At 40.7% G+C, this 12,741-nt stretch overlaps 1 protein-coding gene across 1 annotated transcript; it reads left to right on the top strand.

Moving 5' to 3' along the window:
• Positions 1–2,283: 2,283 nt before the first annotated feature.
• Positions 2,284–12,632, top strand: LOC121521795. Its single transcript, XM_041805959.1, has 8 exons — positions 2,284–2,358; positions 2,521–2,847; positions 2,970–3,212; positions 7,250–7,381; positions 7,481–7,582; positions 7,657–7,685; positions 10,581–10,649; positions 12,461–12,632. Exons 1-8 carry the CDS (start codon positions 2,298–2,300, stop codon positions 12,542–12,544), a joined length of 1,047 nt encoding a protein of 348 aa, XP_041661893.1. The 5' UTR covers positions 2,284–2,297; the 3' UTR covers positions 12,545–12,632.
• Positions 12,633–12,741: the final 109 nt, after the last annotated feature.

Here is a 12,741-nt window from a genome sequence, read left to right as displayed (position 1 = left end):
TAGCCGTGGACATGAGGAGCTAAATTCAGTTCTTTGAGGAGTCTGACTGCACTCGTTTGTTAATGTTTGCTATAAAACATCTCAGTTTACGACGAAACATCAACTACATGAAGTGACATTTGTAGGTGCTTATCTTAACCCACAGTATTCACACATTTGACTTCCTCTGTGCTTCTTCGTCTTTCTTTGGAAACTGTCACAAATGCACCGAAATCAGTGTGAAGTTCAGATAAATTCTGATCATTATCAAAGTAATAAATATATGATTGCATAATAAAGAAAAATACGCTGTCATGTGATATGTTGAGTCAAGTCGTGTTAATAAAGTCAACAAAGACGTCACTGTCTCCTGATTATTCTACACAACACAATCAGCACTAATCCTCCTCTGACTAAGGACTTGAACTTAAGTGACATCTCATTCTTAATCCATTGGGTTTAATATGACGTCGGTCCACCCTTTGCAGCTATAACAGCTTCAACTCTTCTGGGAAGGCTTTCCATAAGGTTTAGGAGCGTGTTTATGGGAATTTTTGACCATTCTTCCAGAAGCACATCTGTGAGGTCACACACTGATGTTGGACGAAAAGGCCTGGCTCTCAGTCTCCACTCTAACTCATCCCAAAGGTGTTCTATCAGGTTGAGGTCAGGACTCTGTGCAGGTCAGTCAAGCTCATCCACACCAAACTCTCTCATCCATGTCTTTATGGACCTTGCTTTGTGCACTGGTGCACAGTCATGTTGGAACAGGAAGGGGCCATCCCCAAACTATTCCCACAAAGTTGGGAGCATGGAATCATCCAAAATCTCTGAGTATGCTGAAGCAATCAGACTTCGTTTCACTTTCACTAATCTGAAGGCCACATGAAGTTTGGAGGTCTGTAGTGATTGACTCTGCAGAAAGTTGGCGACCTCTGCACACTATGCGCCTCAGCGTCTGCCGACCCTGCTCTGTCATTTTATGTGGCCCATACTTTGTGGCTGAGTTGCTGTTGTTCCCAATCGCTTCCACTTTGTTATAATACAACTGATAGTCGACTGTGGAATATTTAGGTGTGAGGAAATTTCACCACTGGACTTGTTGCACAGGTGGCATCTTCTCACAGTACCACGCTGGAATTTACTGAGCTCCTGAGAGTGATCCATTCTTTCACAAATGTTTGTAGAAACAGTCTGCATGCCTAGGTGCTTGATTTTATACACCTGTGGCCATGGAAGTGGTTGGAACACCTGATTTCAATTATTTGGATGGGTATGTGAATACTTTTGGCAATATCCTGATTCTGCTGCCACACGCCTATTTATGTCAGCTTTTGTGCTTACCTGTTACTGATGTTGCAAATCCAGCTTTGTCTGCTTGGTAGGTTTCAGCATCATGCAGTTATCTTGAGCCTCACTCAGGCTGTGGGGGTCTTTAGCCTCTAGCTTTGTGTTGCTGCCTTTGAAAATGTTTGTCAAGATTTGTTGTGGAGCTCACAGCAGTGGATAACTCTTTCTGGTCTGGACACAGTTTAAACTTCAGTGTCACATTCTGGTCCTTTCGTGCTACAAATTCAAAGTAGCATTCAAATCTCCACTCACCTGAGGATCTCCTCATCTGAACCACTCTGCTGTATCCCTCTCCCTCCTCCATGGACTCCAGCTCGTTTCTGTCTCCTGGGTCAGTGAGTGATTTGTTTACTCCATGCTCCTGTCGCACATGTAGGTCAGGGGTGTCAAACTCAAGGCCTGGGGGCCAAATCTGGCCCGTGGTTCAGTTATACCCGGCCCTGAAGGTCATATCATATTTCTACCATAACTGGCCCACCAGTATGAGGTCTGCAGATAACCTTGATGGTGTGTCCTTGATGGACACAAAAGTAATGCAACTTCTAGCTGTGATGAACACTGAGATGAACGTGACTAAAACTAATGAACATTTTAATCAAAGACTCAGAATAGACTGGCTTTGAAATCGCTGCTGAAACTAACACTCTAACACTGGTTTGCAGTGAAGCTGAATGGGGCAGATTAGCCACAAGCTAAAAGGCTAACTGTTTATCTTTGACTACTGTATATAAATCCCAGCGTCAGCTGAAACTTCCTAAAGATCATCACTGTAATGACAATAAACTACATTTAAAACCTGTGATAAAAGAGAGCTGGCTTTGCTTTTTCACGACTGAAAGGAAGGGTTGAACCAGAGTTGAGGAAGTGTCACGATTCTCAGAAAAGGAAGTGGCTTCAGCATCTCTTTTCATGAGGACACATTTAGAGACTCAGACAGTTTCAGAGCAGAAAAGAGACAGAGAACCACGATGGAGGGGAATAAAGGGATTTACATTTTTGGTTTTCTTACACTTTTGCTTCAATTCACTGGTAAGAATATTCATAAGAGTCTTTTGCTGTGTAAAAATAACTTATGGAGGAGCTTTGTGACCTTTCACTTACACAAACCACTATGAAGGAATAATTCTTACCCTCTTATAACAACACTGATATGTTTTTATTTTAGTTTAATTTTCATGTTTTTTTTCTCAGCAAGAGCAGATAGAAGAAAAGATCTGCACGTCACAGTCAGAGATGGAGATGACGCCACTTTGACTTGTGAAAACGTTCTTAAACATCAGCCTAACTGTAGCAGTACTACATGGACAGACAGCCTTAAAAATCCAGCAGAAGAGCTGGTTACACACGGGCAGATCAAGAGGCCTGGATCTAAGTCAGACAGACTGGCTGTTAGAGAGGACTGCTCTCTGTTTATAGAGAGGGTCACATATGAGGACGTTGGTCGTTACAGCTGTCAGCAGTACACATCAGGAGAGAAACAGGGTGATGACGCTCATGTTTACCTGTCTGTTCTGACCAGTGAGTATTTAAATCCTGTTTTCATCTCAGACTGTTTTATTCCTACAACATCCTGAATCATTAGAAGAACTCTGATTTCAGTGACTGTTGTCTTTTTCTCCTAATGTCTCCATCTCTACCAGTGACTGAAATTAGCAACAATCCAAAGAGATTACGCTGCCATGTAAAATCAAGTCTCTGCATACACACGGTGAAGTGGCTTTATGAGGGCAGAGATGTGGATAAGAGCTCATCACAGACTCGCTGCTACACTGATTTAAACCTTCAGCCTCGTTATAACATCGACTCACTGCAGTGTGAAGTGACTGCTGATGGCAACACTCAGCTGTTCCCCTTCAGACCTCCGTCTTCAGGGGACAAACCAGGTGAGAATGTCATCTATTTTTACAGAGCCAAATTCCAAAAAAGTTGGGACACAGTATAAAATCGGAACGAAATTTATGCCTGCAACATGTTCCATAAAAGTTGGGACACGAGCCTGTTTACAGCTCTGCAACATCACCTTTTCCTCTACCAACACTGAAGTCACTGTGGACTGAGGGGTGAAGTACTGAAAGTGCAGTTCTTTTGCTTTCTAGTGTTTGTGCTTCATAATGCTCTGTAGATTTTCAATGAGTCTGGACTACATACGGGCCAGTCTAGCCCCCACCCTCTTTTTCTGTGAAGCCATGCTGTTGTAGCTGTTGTGGCCCAATGTCTACACTCACTGACTTTGAGGCGCGTTCCTGCTAAATCCATGAAGGCTAAGGACTGTCCCACTGTCAAATGTTGAAGTCTGTGAGGGATCTCTTGCACACTTTTGTTATCTTATTTTGCATCAAATTCAGAATGTGTTTACATTTCCAATAGGCAACACATTTTACAAGTCAGAACAGTAAATATATTTTCTCTTGCTGGGTTAGATGTGAGGTAAAAGAGATTTCCATATCACTGTATTTTTTATTTAGTCATTTCACAGTGAACTAACTTTTTTGGAGTCAAGGTTGGTAAAATCACAATGAGGATTCTTCAAAACCACACCGTACGGACTCAACAACCACTTTAGATAAACATCAGCTGATGGGGAATAGCCCTGCCTCCCTAAGGCTACAACAATATAAAGTCACAGAGTGGTTCATGTCAGTACAGTCTGTTGTTAGTTGATGCCACTACCTTTAGTGAAAGTTAACAGCCATTAACAAACATCATGCTGTGTTTTTGCTCATTATAAATTTCCTGGATCTATCAGCCACAGTATTAGGAACACAGAGGCCCCTGGGCACAAAATCTTGGAGGGACCCTGAGACCCCCACACCTCTGCCACCACATGCATACAATGAAGGTTTTGTATATTCATCCTGTATTTGTTGAAAACACCTGTAGCTTATAAAGGATCAACATGGACCGACTACAGATATAATGACAAAGAAGGAGGAAATCACCACCTGAAGATCCTCTGTCAAAGAGGAACAACAGGGAACACCTAAAGCAGGGGGCGGAGCCAGATGTGTCAAATGTACTGGGCTTAGTCCAGACTAAGGAGGGTCAATGTAAAGAATCCATCCCCTGAGTTTAGTATCATTTATTTTTGCATAACCAGCTCTTACATGCACTGCTAGTCATGCTATGCCAAACAGCACGTGTGTAAACACTTGGAGGAGAGAACCTGAGTGGCTCATAATGGAGAGAAAAAGAGACAGAGATCCCATGACGTGTCCCTCTGAGTCTCTGCATAGCTTTGATAATAATGGCTCATAATCAGCCAATCTAAAAAAGTGTAAAAAAAAAACAAAAACAAAAAAAGAAGTCTTAGTCATTATTGTTTACTTGTGACTCATAGGAAAATCTTTGAGTTTAAATTTCTGTTTAGTGTTTTTTTCTTTGTCTCTATAGTCCCAAATTCCTTTTCAAATTCCTGTGACATTACTGCAGCACACATTCTTAAAAGCCCAGGTTGTCCTGAAAAAAAGGATGTTTAGAGCTTGACTGTGCACCACAGGGTTGATGTTTAAAACCTTTGTAAGACAAAAATTCCAGGAGAGATAGAATGGTTGAAAAAAATAGCAGCTTATGGCTTACAGGGTTAATATTTTTATGTTTCAAGTTGATAAATACACACTTCAGAACTTTCATAATTCTCTCTTTTTTCCTTGATAACAAAGCAAGTAGACTCACGATACTATTATGGATTATATCATAACTGAAACTGCACATTGCAATATTGTCCAGTATAACGGCGATTGCACATTTTTACCAAGTTCTGCAGCACTAACACTAATACAAGATATTTAATGTTTAAACTGTATTTTTTTTTTCTCAAAATATGCACACATTTTGAATTTGGTGGCTGTAACAGGTTCCAAAAAAGTTGGTACACCAGTAAGAAAATACAGAGAAAGTTGTGGAATGCTTGAAAAACACCTAGAACAGTGTTACTCAACCCTGCTCAACCAAAGAGCCAAATTGTTTAAAAAAAAAAAAAAAAAAAAAAAAAAACTTTGCCAGAGCCACACTCTAAGTGGTGAAAAGTGGCAAAAGCAGCTTGAAGTAGCAATAAAAATAAGTTAAATCTGGCAAAAAAAAAATGGTCCAAAAGTGGCAAAAACATGGCAAACTAAAAAAGCACTCGCAGAGTGCAGACCTCCGCCATTAGCCCTATCTCCCAGTAGTGAAGAATCCTTTAAAAAATTCCTGGATCCGTCCCCATATGCCCCCCTACCACAGCATTTGCCGATTACTCCCTCCCGGTGGGGTGGAAACATGGTGGGACAAAACATTGGCTTCGCTACAGGTGGACTGTCATGGTGGAAGCATCGCCTGCTGGTGCCAACAGGTGCACTGACAGTCTCACCCATGGTCTCACCGGACAACTGGAAGTCATGGCAGAGGGTGAATATTCTTCTATTCCTCCCAGCACTGAGAGTATTCTCGCTACAATTCGCTGTCTTTCTCTGTTATGCTCCGACTCGCCTCCTCAACCGGGCATGCATCATCAAATTCTATAAACTCCAAAACTTTGAATAGAAACACACCCACAAATACTGCTAGGATTGAAGTTACTCATGTCTGCCATCTCCTGGTGTAAAGTGGTAACAGTGCAGACCTCAGCCATTAGCCCTATCTCCCAATAGTAAAGAATCCTTTAAAAAATTCCTGGATTCAGACGATGATCTGGAACTAACTAAAAAACCCTGCCAATCACATAACCTCTTCGGCAGAGGCAAAAATGTGAGGAAAATGGCGAAAGTGAGCAAAAGGAAGTCAAGAGTGTCCAAAAAATAGGAAATAAATGGTATCTGATGGCAAAAGGTAGCTTAGATGCGCAAAACACGGCATAAAAGTGGCAATAAATGGGGAAAGTAACAAAAGGAAGTTGCAAAATTGGGCAAAAAGAAGAAACAGGTGGTACTTAATGGCAAATGGTAGCTTAAATGGGCGAAAAGTGGCAAAATACTGTGAAAAAGGGCAAAAATGGGACAAATGTGGCAAAAACAACTGGCAAATATGGGCGAATAAATAGAAAACAGTGGTATTTTACAGTAAATATAGTTTAATTGGATGAAAAGTGGCAAAAAAATGTGAAAAAAGGCAAAAATAGAATAAATGGGATAAATAAGACAAGTTTGACAAAGCCTTCGGTGTAAGTTTTTAAGGTTTTCTGGGGTATTATTATTTCAAAGTACACATATAAAAGAGCCACAAATCATCACTGAAGAGCCACATGTGGCTCCAGAGCCACAGGTTGAGTAAGACATTCCACAGGTAAGTAGGTTAATTGGTAAAGGGAAGTAGTACCATGATTGGGTATAAGAGGAGCACTCCTGGAAGGATCAGTCATTCTGCACTGACAAATAGTCCAAAAGTTTATGAACAACATGCATTAATGTGCAACTGCAAGAAGTTTAGAGATTTCACCATCTACAGCCCATAATATCATCAAAGATTCAGAAGCCCCACCCTCTTCCTTGGGCCCAAGCTCACCTGAGATGGACTGACCTAAATGAGAAAGTGTGCTGTGGTTTGATGAGTCTACATATCAAATCATTTTTGGATAAAATGGCCGTAGAGTCCTCTGGGCTAAAGAGGAAAAGAGCCATCCAGATCGTTATCAACACAAAGTTCAAAAACCAGTATCTGTGATGGTGTGGGGGTGTATTAGTGTCCACTTATACATCTGTGAAGGGGCATTTAACACTGAAAGGTACATACAGGTTTCAGAGCAACGTATTCCTCTGTCCAAATGTCTATTTTCAGAGATGTCTCTGCTTAATTCAAAAAGACAATACAAAGTTATATTCAGTATGAGTCACAACAGCATGGCTTCACAGTAAAAGTGGGTGGGTACTAGATGGAATCAGGGTTTGTAATTCTGCCTTAACTGACACAAATTATTCAATTGTTTTGATATTTATTGTTACATTAGACAATGGCAATGGAAGCAAAAAATCAACAACAACGAAAAGACCATCTACAAAACCTACGGGGAAAGACACGACACCAGGGACAACAACAACACCAGCATCTGGAAATGAGAAATCTTCATCAACAGGACATGGTACAGACTCAAAGTGTTTTCTCCCTCCTACAATCATTCCCTCCAAATTCTCTCTGAATATGATGTAAAACTCACAGAATGTTTTAAATGTCTCCACAGCTCTTCCACTTTGGCTGTGGTTGGTCATCATCCTGGCTGGTGTGGCTTTAACCACACTTCTCATTGTTGTTGTGAAAACCATCAGATGGAAAAGAACTGAAGGTGAGAGCACAACCAACATCCTGATAAACAAGAGAAAGGATCAGAAATTTAAGGTCTTTATTTCTTTGTTTCAGGGAACAGAGCAGAGATGACCGACAATGCTGTGAGTTGAAAAATTCACTTTACATTTTGACTTCAGAGCTGAGGGACGATGGGTCAGTCTGTGTTGTGTTTAAACCAGTGGCTAAAAATAGCATCAAAACTATCCATGACAACCAGAGTCAGACTTTACTGATAAAAGCGCTTTAAGCAGACGTGATTCTTTCCATGATTCAGAGTAAATGACATTTATTTCATTTATCTACTGGGAGAGGTTCAGGAAATAACAGGCAGCTCAGATGTTCTTTTCATAAACCACAGTGTCAAACAGAGATATTTATCAGTGACTTTACCGAGAGTCGGATTTCCTCAGAGAGATCTGGCAGATCACAGAGTCCTACAGCCTTCAGAGTGTGAGACAGGCAATAAAGGGAAGTCATGAGGTGTAAATTTAGTGGCCTGTTGCACCAGTGGTGTGTTAGGTCTGTCTCATGGTGTGAGATTAAGTTGTAGCTTAAGTCAGAGGCCCATGACCCCCAAAATAAAGGTGCCAGAGACTGAGGACCCCCATCGTACTTGAAGGTGGTTGAAAACAGCCATGCACAATCAAGATGCCAGAAGGGGGATACAAGGGAGAACTTTCTTTGGCTGCAAACTGGGGGGCCCATGGAGTCTAAAGTGACAAAAACAGGCACAAAATGTGATAAAAGGATCAAAAAGTGGCAGAAATAGGGTAAGTGGTAAAAATGGGCACAAAACTTGGTAAAAGAGGATTAAAAAGTGGCAGAAAGAGGGTAAAAGTGACAAAAATGTGTGGAAACCTCTCATAGACAGCGTTTGGGAGAGGGCAAAGCCTTTGAAAAATAAATTCAGGGGGTGATTTGATGAACGTTCTGTCTGTCACATCTTTACGGGCCAATTAGAGCAACAAAACACGTGACGTAGCCTCTATAGAGCTGCGCCTCTAAGGAGGACTAAACTCCATAGAGAACTGCATAACGCGAACCATGGCGACTGCAGACATGTCAGTACACACTTTTGTAATTTTTGAAAAGAAAACAACTCACTTCTGTTCTTTGTTCATCCGTTAACAAAGAAATTTCATGAAGTTCTGATAAAACTGGTGCTTTAGCAGCATCTACGCAAATCTCTTCTGCCATAATTGCACCAGTCTCTCGTTGCTGCCTGCTTACGTCACGACTCCACCGTGCCAGAAAGCACTGCCCCTCGTTGCTGATTGGTCCTGTCACTTTCTAACCGGCCCAAACAGTTTAGATGTGAGTTTTGCAAGATGGATTCACCAGTGAGAAACACAGAAACAGCTGTTAATGTTTGCAAGGTTAATGTTTTCACTGATCAGTCAAAAGCCTTTTCAGTGCAGTGTTGCATCATCCCGGATCCCCTTTAAACAGACGAACAGTTGAGAACAACTCTGCTGACTGATGTTCATCCTCCAGCAGTGACAAAAATCTGTAAAATATGTCAATGGATTTTACAAGTTGATGCCTAAACCTACAGGCAGTGTTATAAACGACCCCTCTACTAAAAAAGTCAGGACGCTGTCTAAAGCTAAAATAATAAAAGCAGGATGCAATGACTGTCAAACGTTATCTACATATCAGATGCTGAAACTGAATGTTACCATTTCATGAAAAATACTGTCTGTATCTGTAAAAGTCTGGGAAGTGAGGAGACCATTCACTGGAGTTTTGGGAGGGGAATGTTTGCTTATTTTTGTCTGATGCAGGATTCTAGCTGCTCAGCAGTCCTGGGTCTTCTTTGCCGGATTTTTCATAAGGCTCTGAATGTTTTCTGTTGGTGAAAGGTCTGGACTGCAGGTCTGGATGGGAGCATATGTTGCTTGAAAACGTCTGTCTGCTTCTCAGCATTGATAAGTGTCTTTCCTTACCCATGCCATAGGCACTAATGCAACTTAGTACCATCAGAGATGCAGGCTGTAGAACTGTGCGCTGATAACACGCTGGATGGCCTCTTTTCTCTTTATTCCACAGGACACAAGATCTGTGATTTCCAAAAAACATTTTGATTAATCTGACCACAGAACAGTTTCCCATTTTCTTCAGTCCATTTTAAAAAAGCTTTGGTTGACAGAAGAAGTCAGCACTGGATCACTGGATCTTGTTTTTATACGTGTGGCTTCGTCTTGGCATGATCCATCTTGTCACCGTCATTTGTGGATGACACGGCCAAGTGTGGAAGAAAGATAACTGGAAGTGTTCCTGAGCCCATGCAGTGATTCCCTGAAAAGAATCCTGCCTGTTTTTAATGAAGTGGCCCCCAAGAGCCTCAAGATTATTACAATCCAATATTGACCTTTGGCCTTGCACACAGAGATTTCTCCAGATTCTTTTGATGATATTATGAACTGTAGATGGTGGGAGTCTTCACCTCTGCTCATCTTTACTTCTGAGAGACTCAGCCTCTCTAAAATGCTCTGGTTATACCAAGTCATGTTACTGACCTGTAGTCAATTAACCTAATTCACTGCAAAATGCTCCTCCAGCTGTTTTCATTAATACCGCTGGCTATTCCAGGCCTGTTGCCCCTATTTTTTTTTAGATGTGTTGGAGCGATCAAATTTAAAATGAGTTATATTTTTTTCATGAAACGTTAAAATGTCTCAGTGTAACATCTGATCATTTGTTTATGTTCTGTTGTGAAGAAAATACGGGTTTAGGAGATTTACAAATCATTGCATCTGGTTATATTTAAATTTTACACAGTGCCCCAACTTTTTTGTAATTAGGGTTGTATAACACTGATCATTGCTAGCATCTAACAGCTATGTTGAAGCTCTCAGCTGGTACAACACCTTAAATGTTGGTGGAGTGAAACCGCAGTCATACTTTTTCATAGCTGTAGCATCCTGGAGCAGAAAGATATAAGTAAGTTTGTATAAATGTCACTGTGTAGACATGCTGTTATCTTTTTTGTGCAGGCTGATCCTGAAGATGGTATCACCTATGCCTCCATCAGCTACACCAGGAAGAAGAAAAATAAAAATGAGGTAAGCTCTCTGATTGGTCAAATACTAATTTAAACAAATATGATCACTTAAAACCCTGGAATTACAGCAGTAAGGACTGTGGTTCAAGTTTTTCAACATTCCTGCTAGATTCTTCACTTAATGGCTCTATTCTCAAAGGGCCTCATTCACCATCATCCTCTTAAGAGTTTCTTTAATCTGTTCTGAAGAAAGTCTTTTAGAGAGACCACAGTCAGAGTCCTGATGTGTTCTTAACCCTCTGGGGACCCCTGGACCCAACAGGGCCCGTTAAGCCACTTTTAAATTTTTTTTTACTAGTATTTTTTTCCTGTTTTTCTGTGCTGATGGCTTGAGATTTTTCAAAAGTTAATTGTTTTGATCAGAGTTTAAAGTTGCAACCTCACTTTTCATCTGAACTCATTTCAACCTCAACTTCACAGTTTAACAGTTTAGCACATTTTCTGATGGGACCCATTTGGGTCCCTAGAGTCCTAAGTGTGAGATTTTGATATAAACCTGTACTGCTAAGAAAAAAATAATGCAACAAATCCATGTTGTTAGAACTGACTGACATATACAGGCTCTAATATCTTCAATCTAATTTGCCAAAACTGTATAGTCTGTCAAATCAGAGGAAGAAGAAGACGAAGAAGGCGTCATGGTAACCGGCTTATGATCATAAAAATAAAAGTAAATTTTACGCTACAAAAAGGCAAATAATCCATAAAATAACATTAAACTAAGATATTGAAGTGGTTTTCGTAATTTTTAGATCTCTATTAACAAATAAATACTTACATTTGAAGATCAATTTCTTCCCCACATTCGCCGCCATCTTTCTTGAGTGATAAACCTCCCCTGACAATCATGGGGTAGCCTCCAAAATCGCAAATCACAAATATCAAACGTGGTTGACAGTTACAATTCTAGATCGTAGTGCCTCTGATGGAGTATCCACAACAACCAATGAGAGTGAGCAGATGGGATAGCGTCACAGCTGGATCATACGTTCTTTCAACGCTCACAACCATGAACACAGCTTTAACTTAATTCCAGCCAGGATTTCATCCCGAGTCTTTTCCTGTTTTATGATTTTTGCTGCACCTGTAACACACGCCAATACAGCCTGTTGTGGAGAGACAGCAAGAGGGTATCGACAGACATCCGTGTTTGTTTTCTGAAGTCACGTGATCACCAAGGTCAAAGGCAGGTCGGCAGGTGTGTGGTCTTCAGTGATCTGACAGTCTGGCTGAGTCGTTTCGTGTGTGCATTCAGAGGATTAAAGATGATAAATCTTTTGAAGTTGTCCTCATATCTGTGGTCTCACACTGTTTTAAGATTGTTTCAGATTTAAAAATCGTCTAGTGTGTGGCCAGCCTTGGACTGTGTTGTTTCTGAAGTGTTAAAACAGTTTTGATGGCTCAGCTTCATCCAGAGAGTTCTGGCTTCATCCTTGATGATCTGACTTCATTGCTAGCATTAGGTCCATACTCCCAGCATTATAACTGTATTTTGAAGTTAGTTTGGAGTTGATGCTCTCTTGAACATATTTATTCTTCAGTCTGATTTCATGCTCACTATGAAGCTGTAACTCCCACCATGATGACTTTATACTTCACTTTAAATCTTACTCTTATCTTGACATTAGGTAGGACTGCATGCTTATTTTACATTTTATGTACAGTGTATAGGAGTCCAGTTTGAGCCAAGATTCAGCGACGTGAATCCTTATTAGACAATATTCTTTAGTCTGATCCAGTATGTTTGTTATCTTCTTGATAATATTGCATTTAATTCAGTTGTCTGTCTGTAATTCTTATGTCTTTGTCCAGGCTCAGGGTAAAGATGATGATGATGATGGAACAGTGACGTACGCCACCGTAAAAACAACTCCTTCTTCTTCTGCTGGTGTTTGAGCGTCAGCTGGTCCCAGCACCGTCTACACCACTGTTAACAGATCACAGAGCTAAGATATGAAGTAAAGCTACGTCTCACATATTTTATATTAACAGCAGGGCTGGGCACAGTTAAAAATAGAACTTCCTTTACTGGTAATCTGTTAACATCTATAGTGGTTTATCAGTAAATTCTGTGAAGTCAAAGGAAGTTCACG

Source organism: Cheilinus undulatus, linkage group 14, assembly GCF_018320785.1.
Source record: "Cheilinus undulatus linkage group 14, ASM1832078v1, whole genome shotgun sequence".
Taxonomy (NCBI): domain Eukaryota; kingdom Metazoa; phylum Chordata; class Actinopteri; order Labriformes; family Labridae; genus Cheilinus; species Cheilinus undulatus.
The sequence above is the reverse complement of the archived record's forward strand: the minus strand, read 5'-3'. Positions and strand labels throughout refer to the sequence as shown.

Excerpts from the sequence above, each read along its gene's own strand:
- LOC121521795 (XM_041805959.1), top strand. The coding sequence starts at position 2,298 with ATGGAGGGGAATAAAGGGATTTACATTTTTGGTTTTCTTACACTTTTG. Across the intron at positions 7,382-7,480 it reads ATCTTCATCAACAGGACATG|CTCTTCCACTTTGGCTGTGG; the intron begins GTACAGACTCAA and ends ATGTCTCCACAG. Across the intron at positions 7,583-7,656 it reads CAGATGGAAAAGAACTGAAG|GGAACAGAGCAGAGATGACC; the intron begins GTGAGAGCACAA and ends TCTTTGTTTCAG.